Source organism: Solanum pennellii, chromosome 10, assembly GCF_001406875.1.
Source record: "Solanum pennellii chromosome 10, SPENNV200".
Taxonomy (NCBI): domain Eukaryota; kingdom Viridiplantae; phylum Streptophyta; class Magnoliopsida; order Solanales; family Solanaceae; genus Solanum; species Solanum pennellii.
In genome coordinates this window covers 65,549,802-65,568,906 of record NC_028646.1, presented here as the reverse complement: position 1 = coordinate 65,568,906, position 19,105 = coordinate 65,549,802, and the positions used below count along the sequence as shown (strand labels likewise).

At 29.7% G+C, this 19,105-nt stretch overlaps 2 protein-coding genes across 2 annotated transcripts; one reads left to right on the top strand and one right to left on the bottom strand.

The window, feature by feature from the left end:
- Nucleotides 1-5,192: 5,192 nt before the first annotated feature.
- Nucleotides 5,193-7,094, bottom strand: LOC107002076 (protein SHI RELATED SEQUENCE 3-like). Its single transcript, XM_027912032.1, has 2 exons — nucleotides 6,661-7,094; nucleotides 5,193-5,713 (listed from the first exon to the last, which is right to left on the bottom strand). The coding sequence occupies exons 1-2, from the start codon at nucleotides 6,923-6,925 to the stop codon at nucleotides 5,412-5,414; spliced, it is 567 nt and encodes a 188-aa protein (XP_027767833.1). The 5' UTR covers nucleotides 6,926-7,094; the 3' UTR covers nucleotides 5,193-5,411.
- A 7,762-nt stretch (nucleotides 7,095-14,856) lies between these two features.
- On the top strand, nucleotides 14,857-19,101 carry LOC107032063. The gene is made up of 2 exons (XM_015233628.2): nucleotides 14,857-15,252; nucleotides 18,779-19,101. The coding sequence occupies exons 1-2, from the start codon at nucleotides 14,951-14,953 to the stop codon at nucleotides 18,786-18,788; spliced, it is 312 nt and encodes a 103-aa protein (XP_015089114.1). The 5' UTR covers nucleotides 14,857-14,950; the 3' UTR covers nucleotides 18,789-19,101.
- The last annotated feature ends 4 nt before the right edge of the window (nucleotides 19,102-19,105 follow it).

Below are 19,105 nucleotides of genomic sequence, written 5' to 3'. Positions count from 1 at the left end.
ATAGATTTTTTTTTATTATATTGGGATGATAAAAATTCAAATTTACATTCATTAATTTTTTAATATATAATTTTAATTTAAATTAATTTAGCCCAAAAAAGTAGTAATATTAATTTTTGAGAAGTAAACATAGAAAAATATTTTGAGACAGGACGAAAGTAATAGTATTTGGTTGATTAGCTGCAAACTATTTTTGGATGTTTATATCTTACCATATTGGTTAAATTTTGTCCCCTTAACCATGGTTTAAGGGTGTGTATTAATTAAATAAATTGTGATCTTATGATTTAAAAGCAAGACGTGTCATTTGATTAGCAACACATTGAAGTTAATGGACAATAGACATACTGGAGCCTGGAGGGGAGCCAACTCCGAGTTTTTTAAGTATCATATCCAATATTTATGTCGGGTTGCTATGATCTTGAGTTGATTTTTTAAAGTTAAAATTAAATCGACCCATTAATATAGTCAGAGTTTTTTTTTCTTTGAATCTCTTTAGGTACGAAGTCGAATCTTTTAGGAAGTATTTTACCTTCGGCTCACTGTTGGACTTTCTAATGCGAATCCATATTTAGTCAAGGTATCGAACTAAGGTGAGAAACTAAAAAAAGTTAAAAATTTATTGATGGCTAGGGTAATTTTTTTGGTTACAATATCATTATATATAATTACAAATTAAATACACATAATATTGGGTTTATTGTATAGTGCAAAAAAAAATGAATTTTGGGCCTAATAATTTAACCTCAAAAGTTAGCTCACGAGGGGAGGATTGCCCAAGTCCATATATGGAGATCACTCATCTCAGTAACCACTAATGTGAGTTTTTTTCATTCTTCAACATCCCTTCTCACGTCTAGGATTGGACACTCAAGCGTGGACAATTTAATTTGACTATTTAACATTCGATGAGATGGATCGTACTTTAATACCATGTAATTAAATAAGTGGTCATTAGGTCCAGTCCTAAAAGCTAGTCAAAGTTAAACCCATCCCAATTTATGATTTATTGATGTTGACCTCCATATTTAATTATTCATGAACGAAATGTCTGAGGCGTAAGACTAAGAGTTAAATTATCCCATATTGGTGAGATGAGAAAATGATGGACTCAACTCCTTATATAGAGTTGAGTAACACCAACTTTATGAGATAGTTTTTTGAATTAAGTTTGGTCTAAAATTCGTGTCTTTATATTTAAAAATATAATATAAAGTTACCTTATTTTGTTGGGTCATTTATAATTCAAAATAAGGAAAATAATTTTTTTGTAAAGTATAAGTTTATCTCTTTATATTATAATATTTTATAAGTATATTCTATGACCTTAAAATATTTATTTCTTACGACTTTTGCGTTCGATTTTTAAGAACAAAAAATTAAAAATCAATCTTTTTAAAGAATAAATCGTGCTATTAAAAGATTCTTTGCCTTGTCTAGGAGTAGTAAGGTAAGGATATATTCCAATTGATTGGGGGTATGTATCTTTTTGATTTGGTTAGTGTGAATGTGTCTTTAGCATAAAAGGTTATTATGAACATGTCACATGTGCAATCCTATTTGCTTTTCGGCTTCTAGTTGTGCAATATTATTATATCATCTACAAAATCAATAGATGCCCACACAATAATCTTTTCCATTTAATTACTATTCATTTGAGGAACAATTATTTTCTATATTCATCATTATAATAATCATAGATTATATTCCTTTTACATGTATATCCATCAATACCCACTAGTCAATTGCTTATAAGCTAAGGTTTAAATTTATATTATTATAAAGAGTTATTCATAATGTTAGTAATTATCTTTTAATGTGACATAAATTTATTTTTTGTATCATAATATCTCATAAGTTATATTTCAGCTGCTAAAGAAATAATTGACAACAATGAGGTTTCTGGTTCAAAACTCCATGGAGGTAAAAAACACTTGGAGATTCTTAATTTTCATCTGTCTCACCCTTGGTGGATGGAGTTATTTGACAGCAAGTATTGTCTGTTACTTGTGAGAGTTGGAATTAGTTAAGGCGAATGGAGTTATTTGGTACCAACTGTAGTTTGTTACTGGTGAGAGTTGAAATTAGTTGAGGTGCACAAATACTGATTCAATACACCATAATCATTAAAAAAATGTAATTTTATGAATTAGGAGTTGTTATGTTTATTTAACTCATTATAACCACTAAAAATAGGGAAATTCATACTCAATATGCATAGGGTAAACAAAATGATCTAATAAATGTCGAGTTAATACCTCAGATGGTCACTCAACTTTGCACTATTCTCTCAGAAAGTCACTTAACTTTCAATTTTCCCTCAAAAGTCACTCAACTATGCACTCTTCTCTCAGAAAGTCACTCAACTTTCAATTTTCCCTCAAAAGTCACTCAACTATCCACTTTTTCCTCCGAAAGTCACTCAACTATCCACTCTTTCCTCAGAAAGTCACTCAATCTATTAAATTATTTTTAATTAAAATTTATTGATATTAATTATTTATATAACAAACCAAAAATTTTAAAAAATAAATTAAATCATTTAGTGATCCACCCACCTAACCCGACCCATTAAAAAATATGATATGACCCATTTTATTTTATCTTTAATCCTAAATTAATCCCTCTCTTTAACCTTGAATTAGGATTAGATTAATTTAGGATTAAAGATAAAATAAAATGGGTCATATCATATTTTTTAATGGGTCGGGTTAGGTGGGTGGATCACTAAATGATTTAATTTATTTTTTAAAATTTTTGGTTTGTTATATAAATAATTAATATCAATAAATTTTAATTAAAAATAATTTAATAGATTGAGTGACTTTCTGAGGAAAGAGTGGATAGTTGAGTGACTTTCTGAGGAAAGAGTGGATAGTTGAGTGACTTTTGAGGGAAAATTGAAAGTTGAGTAACTTTCTGAGAGAAGAGTGCATAGTTGAGTGACTTTTGAGGGAAAATTGAAAGTTGAGTGACTTTCTGAGAGAATAGTGCAAAGTTGAGTGACCATTTGAGGTATTAACTCAATAAATGTCATGAGATGCAAGATAAAAGGACCTACATCATGGATGTGCTTAAGAAAGTAACAACTTAATGAACCCTAACTTATAAGATAGTCACATGCATTAAAAGTTGAAAAAGGACAATGCTACTATACCTACTCAATTATTTAACAATGAGAAAATAAAAATACTTTTAACACATGTACAAAATAACCATCTTCTTTAATCCTTTTTTTCTTCTGTGAACTCTCTACACATTTTTTTAAATATAAAAGTGTGTAAATTTAGAGAAATTGATCAGAATTATGTTGAACTTTATACATACAAGAAGGGGACAAGTATAGTGATAAGTACTCATGGGTACTGCCTACATTTTATTGCATAATTTCTTTGTTTGTCTATGAATTCCCAATTTAATAAAACTCAATGTAACACGTTAACTTTTTCAGTAGCACAAACTAATACAATTAAAATATTGTCCTAAGAGTTATCCTCTAACCAAAAAAAAAATAAAAAATAAAAATTAGTGACAGTAATATTATTATTAATATACTATATTTAGCGATAATTATAAATATAAATATTTATAACAAGCACCTTATACAAATATCGCTAGAAATTTTAGTGACTAGATACAATAACAATATTAACTTTATTATCATTAACTATTGTTACGACAATGAATATTATCGCTAGAAGAGTATATCTATTGTTACTAAATCTTAGTGTAATATTTTAAATGGACACATAGCATTGGGTTTAACATAATATACAACTATATAAAAAGATTTTATATCATCAAGTAACTCAAAATTTTTTGACTTTTTACATCGAATATTATGTATTAGTAATTACCTATATATATAAAATAATTGATCTATTATAGCAGGTAAAATCTAAGTTGTTTAGTATTATTGCTAGAAGAGTATATCTATTGTTACTAAATCATAGTGTAATATTTCAAATGGAACATAGCATTGGGTTTAACGTAATAAACAACTATCGTAAAAAGATTTTATATCATTAAATTACTCAATTTTTTTTGATTTTTTACATCGAATATTACGTATTAGTAATTACCTACACAAAATAATTGATCTATTATAGAAGGTAAAATCTAAGTTGTTTAGACTTAGATGTATGAGTGTGGATCTAGAAGTTGAATCTTTCATAATATGAATTTTAAGATATGAGTGCAAAAATCACTGAAAAAATGATTCAAATGTACAAATTAAAATATAGAGCTACACATTAAATTATGAGATATTATGTTAAAAACTTCTAAGGTATTTAATTTCGAGGAGAAAACGAGAAGAAGATAAAGAAAAAGGACGGACATATATAGTAGTTTTATATATAAGCTATTTCATTTTCTTCAATAGCCTTTTGTTTTAGATATTTGCTTTGAATTTCTCTGTCTATTTTGGTCAAAGTATCCAACATTGATTGATTAAATCTGAAACTCACATTCACAACTACAAGTTTACAATCATATATCATATTGTATTGCAACGAATGCGACATCGAAAATAAAAATTCTAGCTAACTTTGGGTATAATATCATTGGTGGTGTTTAAAGAAAAATTTCATTATATATAATTTAGATTTTGACAACAATTAGCCGGCAAAGAAACGGATAATGAGGAGAAAAGTGACTTTGGAGTTGAATAAATTAGACATAATTAATTAATTCCCTATAAACACAATGTGGTCACAAGAGAGAAATTCATGAAAAAGACAAACTTGTAGAAGCATATCATAGTAATTAATAAAATTTCATACCAAAGACAAATAATTCTTCATTGGAATTCCAAAAAAATACAACTATTCCCCTTTCTCTTCTCAATATATATACATATACACACTATCATTATGTTTATTTTTCCCAATGTGTATTATTTTACTTTGGGGTAAATAGCCCTTTTCTCAGCTCAAACTTGGTTTAATTTAACTGATGCTGGATTGAAGCTTACTACGATATTTGTATCTTAGTCTTCTCTGGATAACCTTTAATCAGAGAAAGAAAATTATATTTTATATCAAATTTAGAGAATCTTTATATATTCTACACGAAAAAACACAAATCTAATCGAATAGTAGCACTATATTTAAGAGAAAGATCCAATATCTATTGGAACACTACAATAAAAAGTGTGTTAAATCAAAAATAGACAGTAAACGTCTTTAATATGAACACTTTATTCTATACACTTGGAATGCACATAAAAATATATAGCTAGAGAGAGATAAGATCTAGATAGCAATATACATGTTGCTCAATCCTTCAAAATGAAACTACTTTTATAGAGCCCAACATATCAGACAACATTTTTGAAGAATCCGAACCCAACATATCAGACAACATTTTTAAAGAATCCGAACAACAGAGACAAGCAAATATCCTTTGTTTTAGGATGATTTTGGGTATTGGAATAATTGCATACCAGGCATGAAAGTAGGGTAAGTAGTAGATATTGGTGGTGTGAAATTTGTAAGTTGTTGTTGGTGGTGAAAGCCTCTTGAGGAAGTTTGGTTAGGCATATTGTTGCCTTGATCATATAATATCCCTTTAAAAACATGTCCTGCTATGTTCACTGATGTCTGATAGGCATATTGATCAACCATATTGTCTACTGAACTCACTCTAACACAACGAAAAATCGCTGGTAAACTCACTTCTGATGGAAGTTCTTCTTTTTCATCTTCACCACCTAAAGCTTGTAAGTAGTGTTTCAAAAGTAAATATACATTGAAAATTGATGAAAAAAATAGAGTAATGATCAATTTCTACACTATTAAACTAGTGTTTGAACTTTTGAATCAGATTTTGAAAGTTTATCTTTAAATATCTGTTTAGTCAAGAAATTTGATATACTTATAAAAATTCCAAAAACTAGCTCATTTCACTTCCAATCATAAAGCCTAAATTTTTTTTTTCCACAAAATGCATGATCAAACTTCAAAAACTCAAATTTTCAACTTTATCGTAGCACATAGTGTATCTTAGTTTTTCATCAACCCTTTTGTCCCTCTTTCTTCAGGATCTTTTCAAGTTTGAATTTGATCATTTGAAAATTGGGTTCTAATTCCACTTTATATTTACTATAACATGTATTTTCCATTTCTTCATTAAAAAAGAGGATCAAGAAGGACACACTTTTTAGTGAACTAATTATCATGTGTAGTTACTAATATCATTTTCTATAAACAATTACATATTAATATTTTTAAAATAATTTTAACAGTGCACAAAATTCTTGAACTCCCCAAATGTGTATATAGAAGTTAATTACATAGCTAGTAAAAATTAATGTAGCACTTCTTTTAGGTCTTTTTGCTATGTTGAGGGTGCAAGTAGTGTGACTACTCCTCCATCGATCTAATGTTGATCATATAAGATGAGTCAAAAAATAATTAAGATTAGTATATATGTCTAGCCTACAATGACAAATCCAAGATTTTTTATTAAATGGTTTAAAATATATGAAGAAGTAAACACGCTTAAAAATAATTTTAATCATATATAAATAACATAATTTGAATTCCCTGGTATATCAACAAATTGTACTATCTAGCTAGGGTTTGAAGGTAGTAATATTCACGAAGACATATATATATATATATATATATGATTGTATTCAATTACAATTACAAGTACCTGTTTGTAATAGCGCGTGATTTTGTCTGTGTCTTTTAGGGTTTGGTTGTTGAAGAGTTGAGATGGGATGATGATGTCTTGAACGCCTGGTAGAGATGGGTATCCAAGTGCTTTTAACATGAGTTTGACATTGATACCCTCTAGTTTTACAACAAGTTCTGCATCTAAAATACAAACAATCTTTTTTAGCTTGATTTCCACAGTCTTCACATCTTTTGTTATTTGATGATGATATAACAATTCCTTCATCTTCTCTCATCATCATTTTCTTTCACTTATTATTATTATAACTTTCATATTTTCACTAATACTATTGGGAGATACCTAACTTTAATGACTTTCTTCTATTTCAAGAGAGGGTTTTTTCATGGCTCAAGATAATAGTACTATATGTTTGGATGAGTCTTTTCTTCTTTATCAGTTAGAAATGTACCTTTTCATCTACTCCCAATTTTAATTTTCTTGCCACCAAAAAGAAAAAGGATTTGTTTTTTTTTTTTGGAAAGGACACATACTACATAGCATCATGTGGATGTTCCTTTCTAATCCTCTGTCTAATCAGAATTTGAAGTTTATGAATTTTAAATTTATTAGTTTTATTTATTAGATGATAGAATCAAAATTTGAAATTCATGAATTTTGAATTTATTATCAAACTTATAGCTCCTTTTACTTATTAGATTTTCATGATTTTTTTAATATAAAAATGAAGTTAAATTAAGTAAAAGTTATTGGATCCAGTCAAACTTGTCTTTGGTATACATAATTGGACCTATCATAGCTGAAGGGTGGTTTTAATTTATCCAAAATTTTGAGACGATGAGTGCATTATTATGAATATGTGAATGTAAGATATAAATTTGATTGATTTGAAATTTAAGTTCTTATTACTAAAATCGGTAAAATTATAGGTTCAAAATTAATTCTTATATCTATTCAAATGGTATAATATGTATTATGTATTAAAGGTATTGAGATCTGAATCAATTCATTGTATGTCATATTTATTACTACTAGTTTTAGTATACACATTTAGTTTAATTATATAAAAAAATTTACAGTGTTAAAAAAAATATAGGAATTGTAATGTGACAAACTTGGAAAATTTTGAAGATTAAAGCCATCTATATAAAGGCTACAAATAATCACTTAGATATGAGTACACAATTTTAGAAAGAAAAATAAAATAAGATAGACATGAGATTCAAATTTCTAACCTCACTTAACAAGGCACTCAATCACCATCGTATAATTATATGATACTTTGAGTGTAGTTAATATATTTATATTTAAAGATTTTTTTAAAATACAACACTACTATATATGATTTCGTAGGGATAGCGCTGTAACCTCCTCTTGCATACGCCCCTTGTGGTCCTGGTCTGATGCATATTCTTTATCGAAAAATTATGTGATTAAATATTAACTATTATGAGTGTATGATATTTAATTTTTTATAACATTTTTTAGATTCCTGACTCCTTCAATGAGAAGAGGAAACCTACTAACTCTGACTACAATAATGTTACATTTTATCGTAACAAGAAGGCAAAAGAAATGATATTATTTTTTGTTCAAGCTATAATTACTTCGACTGTTGGTAGGAGTAAAAAGAAAATAATGAGAAGACAAAGACAAGGGACAAAGAACAGGACTACGTACTGCTTAAAATGTAAAACAACTGATGATATAAATTATAATTGTTGTGCCTGAAAAATAATTACACTACATATTAATTTATGTGCATTATGGATGAATTTAAAAAGATTTCAATAATATGAAATATCGTCAACGGGTGGTTTGAGAGTTCGACATTTAAACGAGAACACTTTTTGAATCTTAAACATTAAAAGAGACCCTCTCTAAAAATACACATCAAAATGAACAGTTTGCTCTTTTATGGTCAAACTACAGTTACCATCTTTAATTTTAACGTCATAGTCTCTGTTATCTCCAAATTCATCCAAACCATTATTATACAAATCTTAAAGGTAGTTCGCCCACAAATGGCCGAACTATAATTCTTTTCGTTAAGCCCACTCACATGAATATATGTCTCTTTCTTCAACATATGTCTCTTTCTTCAACAATAAATATGAGTTATTCATTCCACATTTTCTCATTCATCTTCTATTTTTTCATACTTTATATTTTAATTTTTGATGTTTGTATATTTGATTGAATCAGATGTTTGTAAACGTAAAGAGTGTAAAATAAAAACATCGAGGACTCCAAGAAATTTTGATCGTAAGTTTTGGAGTTGTGCCCATTCTAAGGTAAGAAAATTAAGTTGACCACTCCAAAATGTTTGGATATTTAGCTGAATTTTATTTTATTATTTCAATAAAATGATAAACACAATTGTAATTATTTAAAATTTATTAAATATAAATCATAAAATAATTAGGATTATTAAATTTATGAATATATAAGTCTATCCCAAAAATTGAGATTTTAGCTAGACATCATAAAAAGGTAGAACACATTATGGATTAATATAATTGAATTAATTATTTAAGTCAAATAAATATAAATTTAATTAAAGTCCAAATTAATTGATTTGAGCTACAATAGATGACCCAGTTTGCTAAGCCCAATGTAATCTCATCTAAAAGGTCATTTTGGTGTCACGTGGTAAATGATGTGTCATGCCAAGTCAAATAAAGAAGTCAATAGGATCATGACATGTGTCAAAATGACAAACCCGCTCCACAAAACACATATCACTTAAATCTAATGGACATGAAGAAAACTTGTTCCTATCATAACTCCTCTTTTCTAAAACTATAGATAGAGGTCTTCATAATTTAGAAAAAGGACCAAAAATTCTATACAAGAAGTTAGAGAAAGTTCGTGGATCAAACGTCATAGATTTCTCTATAAACTACAAATTTAAGCATTCAAGTTCAAGAACGATCAAGATCAAGAGACCACCGGATTCAAGAAGCCCTTGAATTCAAATAAAAGTCAAGATAAAGTTCAAGTCCAACAAAGATTGATAAACAAGCTCTAAAGCCCTTGAACCCAAGATCAAGTTCAAGACAAATTCAAGATTAAACTCAAGTACCTTGAATCTATATTTGAAAAGACAAATTCAGAGGAATCATAGAGATTGTGACACCCGCACTTTGAAATCTATAAATATGATTGTTGCGATACTTTTTCGTTCCTGACTATTATTTTCTCAACTCAAATTTTATCGTCTACAATGATTATTTTCGATGGATAGAAAACATGCTCATAAATGAAACTAACATTATTCTTTTATAGGTGAGGAATTCCTCTTTCGATGGTGATACAATTACTTCACACATAAATATGAAATTTGTAGAAGATAGAGAACCTTCTAAGGTTATTGCTAAAAGAATTAGAAGAAAAACCAAATGAGAATGATTAAAATTTTTTGGAGTCAACAGTACTATGCGTCATAGAAATGACGATTCTCCATGCAAGTATGTCATAGATTTGATATTTATTAAATTATGTGTTTGTAAGATAGTGAATGTGTCGATGATTATTACATAATTAGCCATCTTTTGGTGATGGCCGGTCGTTGACATGATTAAGTGTTATCGTTCGTAAAATTCATGTAAATTTTTTATAGAGAGCATTTTTAAATCATCTTTTAAAAAATAAATTGCTTCATCAATTAATTAGCTAAGCCTTTTTATTTCAACAAATAGAATATTTATTTGCAAAAATAGACTAATTGTAATAATTAAAAAGTAAATGACCTTAAATTGGTAATTTAAAATATGTGCTCAATTAATTTTCAAATAGATAATATATGATTGATTTATACGAATGTACTACACTTAAAAGTTAAAACAATATGTAAGAAAGTGTTTTAAAATATTCGTCAAATAAAATAGCAAAATAATGTCAAAATTATTTTAAAACTATTATTTATCTTTGAAAAGATTTATTTTCAAATTCTAGAAATTAACCAATGGAACTTTTAAAAAAAAAGTAAAAGTAAGGTTTCAAAATAAATAGGCGGTGACATAAGTCTTAATTATTGGGTGTAGGTGACAATTATGTGATTAATGATTAAGGATTGTGGAGTTGCCCTCAAGTTTATAAGTTGACAGTTTGGTCCATTGAATTAAATGAAGGGTAAAAGGATAAATTGACTAAAACCTAATTTAACCAATTTTGATGGTAATTAAAATTGGGGAAGCCACCAGCAAGTTGTACCAAAAGAGGAAATAAAATATTTCCCCCCACCTCTCGTCGTATTCTTCTTCTTCTTCTTTTTCGTATTTTGCTTGCTTGCTTGTCTTTCTTTCCGTTCTCTTTATCTTTTTATTCTTCTTTTTGTACATTATTGGTCTTGATTGCTAGTCCTTGAGCTTTCTTCTTTTCTTTTTCTTGAATCAAATTTAACTAATTTAATCAGTTGACCAAATTTCGTTTGCTATCAATTGGAATTACTTCATAAATGATTAGGGTCACACACATTGTTTTGATATGTAAAATTAATGAAATCATTCATCATCATCTGGGCACCTACAATTTTTCAATAGTTTGCATTCGCATTTCCACTAGATTGCTATATGTTGCAACAATTGACTATTGGAACAAATTATAGCTATATGTAGCAACAAAAAGGTTATTTCAATAGCAACAAAATAGACATATGTTGCAACATATAACTTATACAAGCTGCAACATATAAGCTAGACGTGTAGCAACATATGACTTACATGCCACAACTGACATGATAGTTATATAATACCATTGTAAATCATTGTTTCAAGTGTTATATCATATTTTTATTGCTTAATTATGGTTCAAAGTACTAAAATGTGTCCAATTTGACATTTTTCCATTCCTAAATCGCTTAATTTATCGATTAAGTCATCCTTGAAGTGACATATGTGACAACATATGCACGTTCTGTTGGGAAAATTGCAACAGAAATGTCATATGTGGCAACATATGTATATCATAAAATGATCTTTTGGGGGCTAATTCAATTAAATTGCAACATATAATACTAACTTATAATCTTACAATATGTCTAAGTACAAAATTATGGTCTAATACAATAACCTTCATCAATTCTATCAATTATTTTTACAAAGACTATCATACCACTAATTCATCATACGATGACCAAGTAACTACATATGATAGTTATATAACACCCTTATAAATCGTTGTTTCAAGTGCTATAACATATTTTTATTGCATAATTTTGGTTCAAAGTACTAAAATTTGGTCTAATTTGATATTTTTCCATTCTAAATTGCTCAATTTATTGATTAAGACATCATTGAAATAACACATGTAATAACATATGCACATTCTGTTGAGAAAATTGCAATAGAAATATCATATGTGACAACATATGTATATCATAAAATGGTTTTTGAGGGGTTAATACAATTAAATTGTCACCTAATTCAACATGTAACACTAATATATTGTCTTACAACATGTCTAAGTACAAAATTATAGTCTAATATAACAACCTTCCTCAATTCTATCAATTATTTTTACAAAGATTATCATATCACTAGTTCATCATACAATGAGCAAGTAACTTCATATGATAGTTATAACACCCTTGTAAACCGTTGTTCCAAGTGTTATAGCATATTTTTATTGCTTAGTTATGGTCCAAAATACTAAAATTTGGTCCAATTTGACATTTTTCCATTCCTAAATCATTCAATTTATCGATTAACCCATTATTGAAGTGACATATGTGGCAACATATACACGTCCTGTTGGAAAAATTGCAACAGACATGTCATATGTGGCAACATATGTATATCATAAAATGTTCTTTTTGGGGTTAATTCAATTAATTGTCACCTAATTCAACATGTAACACTAATATATAGTCATACAACATGTCTAAGCAAAAAAAAAATGTTCTAATACAACAACTTTAATCAATTTTATCAAATTATTTTTACAAAGACTATCATATCACTAGTCCATCATACAATGACCAAGTAACTTCATATGATGGTTATATAACGCCAATATAATTGTTGTTCCAAGTGATCAAACATATTTTTATTGTTTAATTATGGTCCAAAGTACTAAAATTTAATCCAATTTGACATTTTTCCATTTCTAAATCGCTCAATTTATCGATTAAGTCAACCTTGAAGTGATATATGTGACAACATATGCACGTTCTGTTGGAAAATTGTAGCAGACATGTCATATGAGGCACCATGTACATCTTAAAATGTATTTTTTTTATCAAATAATATTTCAAAAAGAATAATAACCCAACCATCCTACAAACAAATAAGTGATAAAAACCAATTAAAAAAAAGTCCTGATTTAATACCAATAACTATTAAATTTATTTTAGAAGATATCAACGATAAACTAGAAATGATGAGGGCAACAACGCTTTGTTGTAGAAGAAAATCGCAACGTATTACCACTGATGTTGTAGAAAAAATAGCAACAATTTGAATTGTAAAGAAATAATGGAATGAGAGAAAGAAAAGAGAGAAAAGATAACAAAAATTAGTATAAAATAAATTAAATTTGAAATATGAAATGAAACAACCTTTTATAGAGGAGAGGAGAGAGGAAAAATGAAGGGACTAATGTTTTAGACATTTTTATTTTACTTTTTAAATTTTTTTTGACAATTCATAGTGTTGACATCTATTGTCATATATATTCTTTCTGTTGTGGTACATGCAGATAATTCTATAGTTTTTTTTACAACAAAGGTTATATATGTTGCCACAGACACCACATTGGTAACAATGAAATGTTGTCACATATCTTTTTTCTGTGACATATGTTACCACGTATCTCCTTTCTGTGACATATGTTGCCACATAGCTTCTTTATGTGACATATATATGTTGTCACATATCTTCATTCTGTGACATATGTTATCACATATCTTCTTTACGTGACATATGTTGCCACATATCTTCTTGTTGTGACATATGTTGCCACATATATCCTTTCTGTTGGGACACATATAGATAATTCTGTGCTTTTTACAACATAGGTTATATATGTTGCCACATATATCCTTTCCGTTGAGGCACATGTAGATAATTCTGTGGTGCTTTTTGCAACATAGGTTATATATGTTGTCACATACACCACATTTCTTCTTTTCCATCATAATTGACATTTGTTTCAACAAAAAGAAAATATTAAGATTATCAGCAAAATAAACACTTCACCATTTGTTTTATACAACTTATCAACAAAAAAGGTAATTCACAATGGTATACATAACCATCAATCTAATCAAAGGAGGATATTGTTGCTTCACATTACAATTGATGACTTCTACTTTTTTCTTTTTCTCTTTCGCTTTCTTTTTCAATTTCTCCTTCTCCATCTTTAGGTCCTTCTCCTTCTTTTTGTTCTCCTTGCCTTTTGGGTTTGAGTGTGATACAGAGCAATAATCATTGTCTGTTTCTTTCACTAATTATACATAGTGATTAAAAAATATATTTTTTCAATCTCCTATATTCCAAATATTTATCGGACAACTAAACAAAACTATATTTCTTAAATCATATGAACAAAATGGTCACAAAAAGAACAACAAAAACAACAACAAAAACAACAAAAAATGAATTTTCACTGAATGTTAACATTATTTATATATTTTCTCAAAATTATAATTTTTTGGGTTTGTTAATTTTCTTTCTAAAATAAAAAATAATAGGTACAATTACACTATTATACATTTTTCACATCTATAGAACGATTTATTCTTCATTAACCTAAAAAAAAAGCTTAGTATTGTTCCAAAATTGTAAAATTTCTCAAAAAGATTAACTTACAACATTTTAAGTCAAACACAATCTTCAATTCAGAAAGAGGAGAGAGTCACGATCGGAGATGAGAAGGAAGATAAGATAATGGGGGAGGATATTTGTTTTGATAGTTGAATTTTTAGATTTTCTACAGAGGAAGAAAAAGAGAAACGAGAACGTTGAGAGAAGAAGAGAAAATCCTATTTTTATTTATTTTTTTTAAAAAAAATAATTTGAATAGAATTATAAAAATTGAAAAAATAAAATACTTTTTTATATTTTATAAAAAATTAAAAAATTTTAAAAACATTAATTTAATCTCAAATTTACTTAATTATATTTTAAGAAGGATTTGATCGGTTCTTGAATCTGTCACCAAAAAACTAACCAAGACTTATTTTATCAAGTGAGTAATATAATGGGTTAAATCGACTTAAGATAGATAAACTAATACAAACTGCATAATTCTCCCACAAAAAATTGAAATAGCCCCAATTTCAGAGCAAAATCGAGAAACCCTAGAAATGATTAGGTCAGTGATGAACATCTTCAATCGACCGAACGTAGCCCTAAATCCACTAAATTGGGAGCTGCAACAATGGCGAGGCATAAGAGTGAAGGTGAGGAACAACAACCTAGACCAAGCACTGTTTTTGATGCAGAGGAAAATGCAGTCTAGCGGAATAGAACGGCTGATTAAGCGCGAACAGCTGCATCACATCAAGAACTCGGAGAAGCGTGTATTGGCTCGTAAGATCCTTGAACGGAAAATCCGTTCTCAAGAACTCGCTCGGAAGCTCAAATCCATCCTTATCAAAAAAGTCAGGTAAACAAACTAAAGAGTAACTTGTTAATTATTCGATTTGTGGGATTCATATCCTATTGAATGAGTGATTATTGTAGGATGAGTTACAATCTAAAAGTAGCAGAGGTGGAATGAAAGATGGATATAGAGGATTCATATAGGATATAGCCGAACCCAACTAATTTATCATTGAGGTGTAGGTGTTGTTTATGTTGTTGCTAAAGTTAGCAAATGGTAATGGGAAGACTAGCAATGTAGTGGATTTTATACATGTTACTTTTATTATAAACACAAGCTAGATGATATGAATGGATTGGTAACTTTGACTAGAAGTCACAAAGAAGTTCTATCCCTCAGGGAGATTGGATGGTAGTGTAGGGGAGATTTCTACTGCTCTCAATGGATGGTGTGGGGAACATGGCAAGCTGTTTTTTTATAAAACAAATATATATTAATCATATGTTATATGGCATGAACTAATTGTTGATAATGACTAGAATTAGCAGATTTAGTCACTTCCCTCAACACGGCAACATAAAGAAAAAAAATTAGAAAATTGAGAACCAAGTGGACTACTTGCTGCTATGATGTGTAGAAAATTTACATTTATCTCATTGTAAAGAAGAAGTTGGCTTGGCAATAAGCGTCAATTACTTTGGGTGGTTGGTTGCGTATGGGTGTCTTAGTGTGAGGATGTAGGTTGCTCTACCTTCTGTCCGCAAGCTTCAGTTTTGCTTATTTAAGATGGGTGAAAGTTATAACTGATGTTTAGTGCTAAAGAAGTTGATTGACTCATTAGCGACCAATCTCCAATTTATTTCACTATTTAAACAGGCATGTGCATATCTAATGTAACACAAGGTGTGGATAAAAGGTGTCAACCACTAAAGCTTTAATGCACAGTAATATCTAAATGTTGGAAATTGTAGGTTTTTTAATCATTGAATTGTTTTTAGTGCCTTGTGATCATGTGCATTTTACCTCAGTAATGACTGAAGGGGGAATTCATTTTAGAAATCGACTGAATTTTACTGTTTCCTGTTTGGTTCATTACTCACAAGACAGATTTAAGTAGTTAATATCCATTGCACTTTAACCTATGTAAAAAAGGGATGAACTCAAGTATCCACATTTCATAACAACATGCTGATTATAAAGTGTGTAGTGCTCGTGTATGAGTGTTGAATTTTAGATAAGTTCCTTGGGTTGAGATTTAGTGATTTCTATGCAAGTGCTTAGAGTAATGTGAAAAATCCATTGTCTTTTCCGTGTTTTTATTCCAAATTTGAATATGCAAGCTTCAAAGTTCAGGATTTTGCGAGCATTTCACTTAAATAAAGGGATTGGGCACGTGGTGAAATGCAAGCACTGTGGTCTATTTGCTTAGTCTTTCTAACTTAGAGCAATATTCTTCCACTAGATGACTAAACTGATTCCGATGCACGTTAGCCATTTCTAGCTCTCGGGACTGAGGTAGGCCATAGTGTGAGTAGTCTGATTGATATGCTCGGTAACAGCAGTTCTCCTATATAGATGATAATAGGAGCTACACTTGAGATCTTTAGCCCATAGGCCAAGAAAGATATAATGACTGTTTGCTTTAATATGGGGAGATATTCTTGGTAGTTCACTTTCTGTCTATTATTGTACTTTATAAGCTGAAACAAGAATATTTTTGAGAAGTTCTGCATGAATTGATCAGCTAGTTATGCCACATTACTGGAAGATGATACATGTGGAATTTGCATCGTAGGGTTTGGTCAACCACAAATGAATTTCCTTCAGCAATGCGCAGGATCATTTCTACCATTTGTATCATGACAGGAAGATTTTGATCTTCCCTGTAGTACTAACTATCTTATGTCATCTTCACATGCTTATCTCCTTAATCCAACAAATGGGTCAACTGTTTCTCTATTTCATCAAGGGAAATCTGTTTTTTTCTAATACGACAAACATAACATAAGTTGTTATATCATTATTATTAGAAATTCAGTGAATTTGCATGGAAGTTAAATGACTTTTGTGTCGCTTTCCACAAAAATACTTCAACTGTACTTTGACCATGTCATCAAATTTCCAATCCTGTAAATTTCTTCTGAGCATAATGCTCCAGGTTGTGCCATCACCCATCTTTATTTGAGAGACATCGAGTCTGGATCCCTTGTTATGTGGAAAAGAGCTGAGTAATGATCAATCAGAGTGGACGTATTGGGAAAATTGATAGTAGAGAATGGACGTATTGGGAAAATTGATACTCCCTCCGATCCCATTTTATGTGGCACCATTTCCTTTTCGCTCAGTCCCAAAAAGAATGTTAATTTCCTTATATGGTAAGTATTTAAAGGTACAATTCATTTTTACCCTTATTGGTCCCACTTGATTTTAAAAATAGTACTCTAATACATTTATGATGAGAGAGAAAAGTGGGTTTACTTTTTTGAAGGGCAATTTGGTAAACATTTCAAAGTCTTTATTATTTCTTAAACTCCGTGCCTAGTCAAATTTTGCCACATAAAATGGGACGGGGAGGGAGTAGCAATTTATAGCAAGGATTTAGAGGGAATATTGTGAAGCTTTCAACGGGTGAAGGCTTTTCACTTCCCAAGTTCCCATTCACAAGGAGGGTAGGTATTCTTAGTCTCCAACTTGAAAATAGGATCTTGTATCCATTGCAATCCCTTTGGTGTTGCTTGCTTTCCCTTCTCTCAAGTTTTGTGATGTGCGCGTAACTGCGTATGGAGCTTTGTATCTGTTGCCTACTCCATCCTCCTTTCGCACTTGCCCAAGTGAACTGCATTTGAGATGATTACCATTTGCAGATGAAATTTACACATTTAAGTGCAAAATTTTATTTCGAGCCATGGAAAGTCATTTGCTTGGTCGTGGGGTAGCTAGTGAGTTGAGAAAACCATCAGAAATATTTCATGGAGGGTGATTTCATAGTGTGTAATATGGAGTATTTTGAAGGAGAAGAATCAGAGGTGTTCTGATGGAAACACAACTCCACTTTATGATTTAACGTAGAGATGCTTAGTAAAACCTTTTTGCATGGTGTAATCTTAGTGATGTCAATAATTCCCTTATATTTTTAGATTTTGTCAACTCCCTTGATTTTGGGTTTAGGAGGCCAAGTCATTTACAGGAGCTTACTTCTCTTTTTTAACTCAGCTGCATCCTCCAGAAGCTTATGATGAATGTTGAATGAAAATCTGACAATTACATGATCAATCATCAAACAAACAAATATCACGAAAAATCATTTTTTGAGGTCTGAATTTTTCTTCCAAATGGAAAGCCTGTATAGCAGGATAATTGCTTGAAATTTTGTTTCCTGCTATTGTATCTTCGTTCTTGAAGCACTTTTTTTGGGACTGGAACCTGATATAGTTCTGTGGGATTAATTGTATTGTCATTTTGTGAGCTTTCTTCACACCTCTTCTTTTCTTTTGAACAACCTTTCGTCGCTCTTCTTTTATTTTCAGTTTCCTGCATATTCAAATTTGCTTTTGTTGTAATATTGACTTCCCTAACTACTATCTTGCAGGGGTTTATAAAGGAGGCTTCCAGCAGAGCTTCCTTCACTAACTATCCCGACAATGGCAGGATGGTTGCCACAAACATCATTCTCTTGCACCTCCCTATGTGGGCTACACCTTTAAGAATAATGTTTTGCTTTTGATTTTCTATTAGATTTCTCATATGCTTGATGTAGAAATACGGCAGGTGTTAGTGGAGAAGATCGTTGCTAGTTGCTGCACTATATTTTTTTCTGGTTCTTCAGACTAATGGTTAGTTTGATAAATTACTTCGCAAAGAGTTTTTGTGGCAAATTGGCTATAAAAATATGATACAACTACTTAAGAAGTACTAC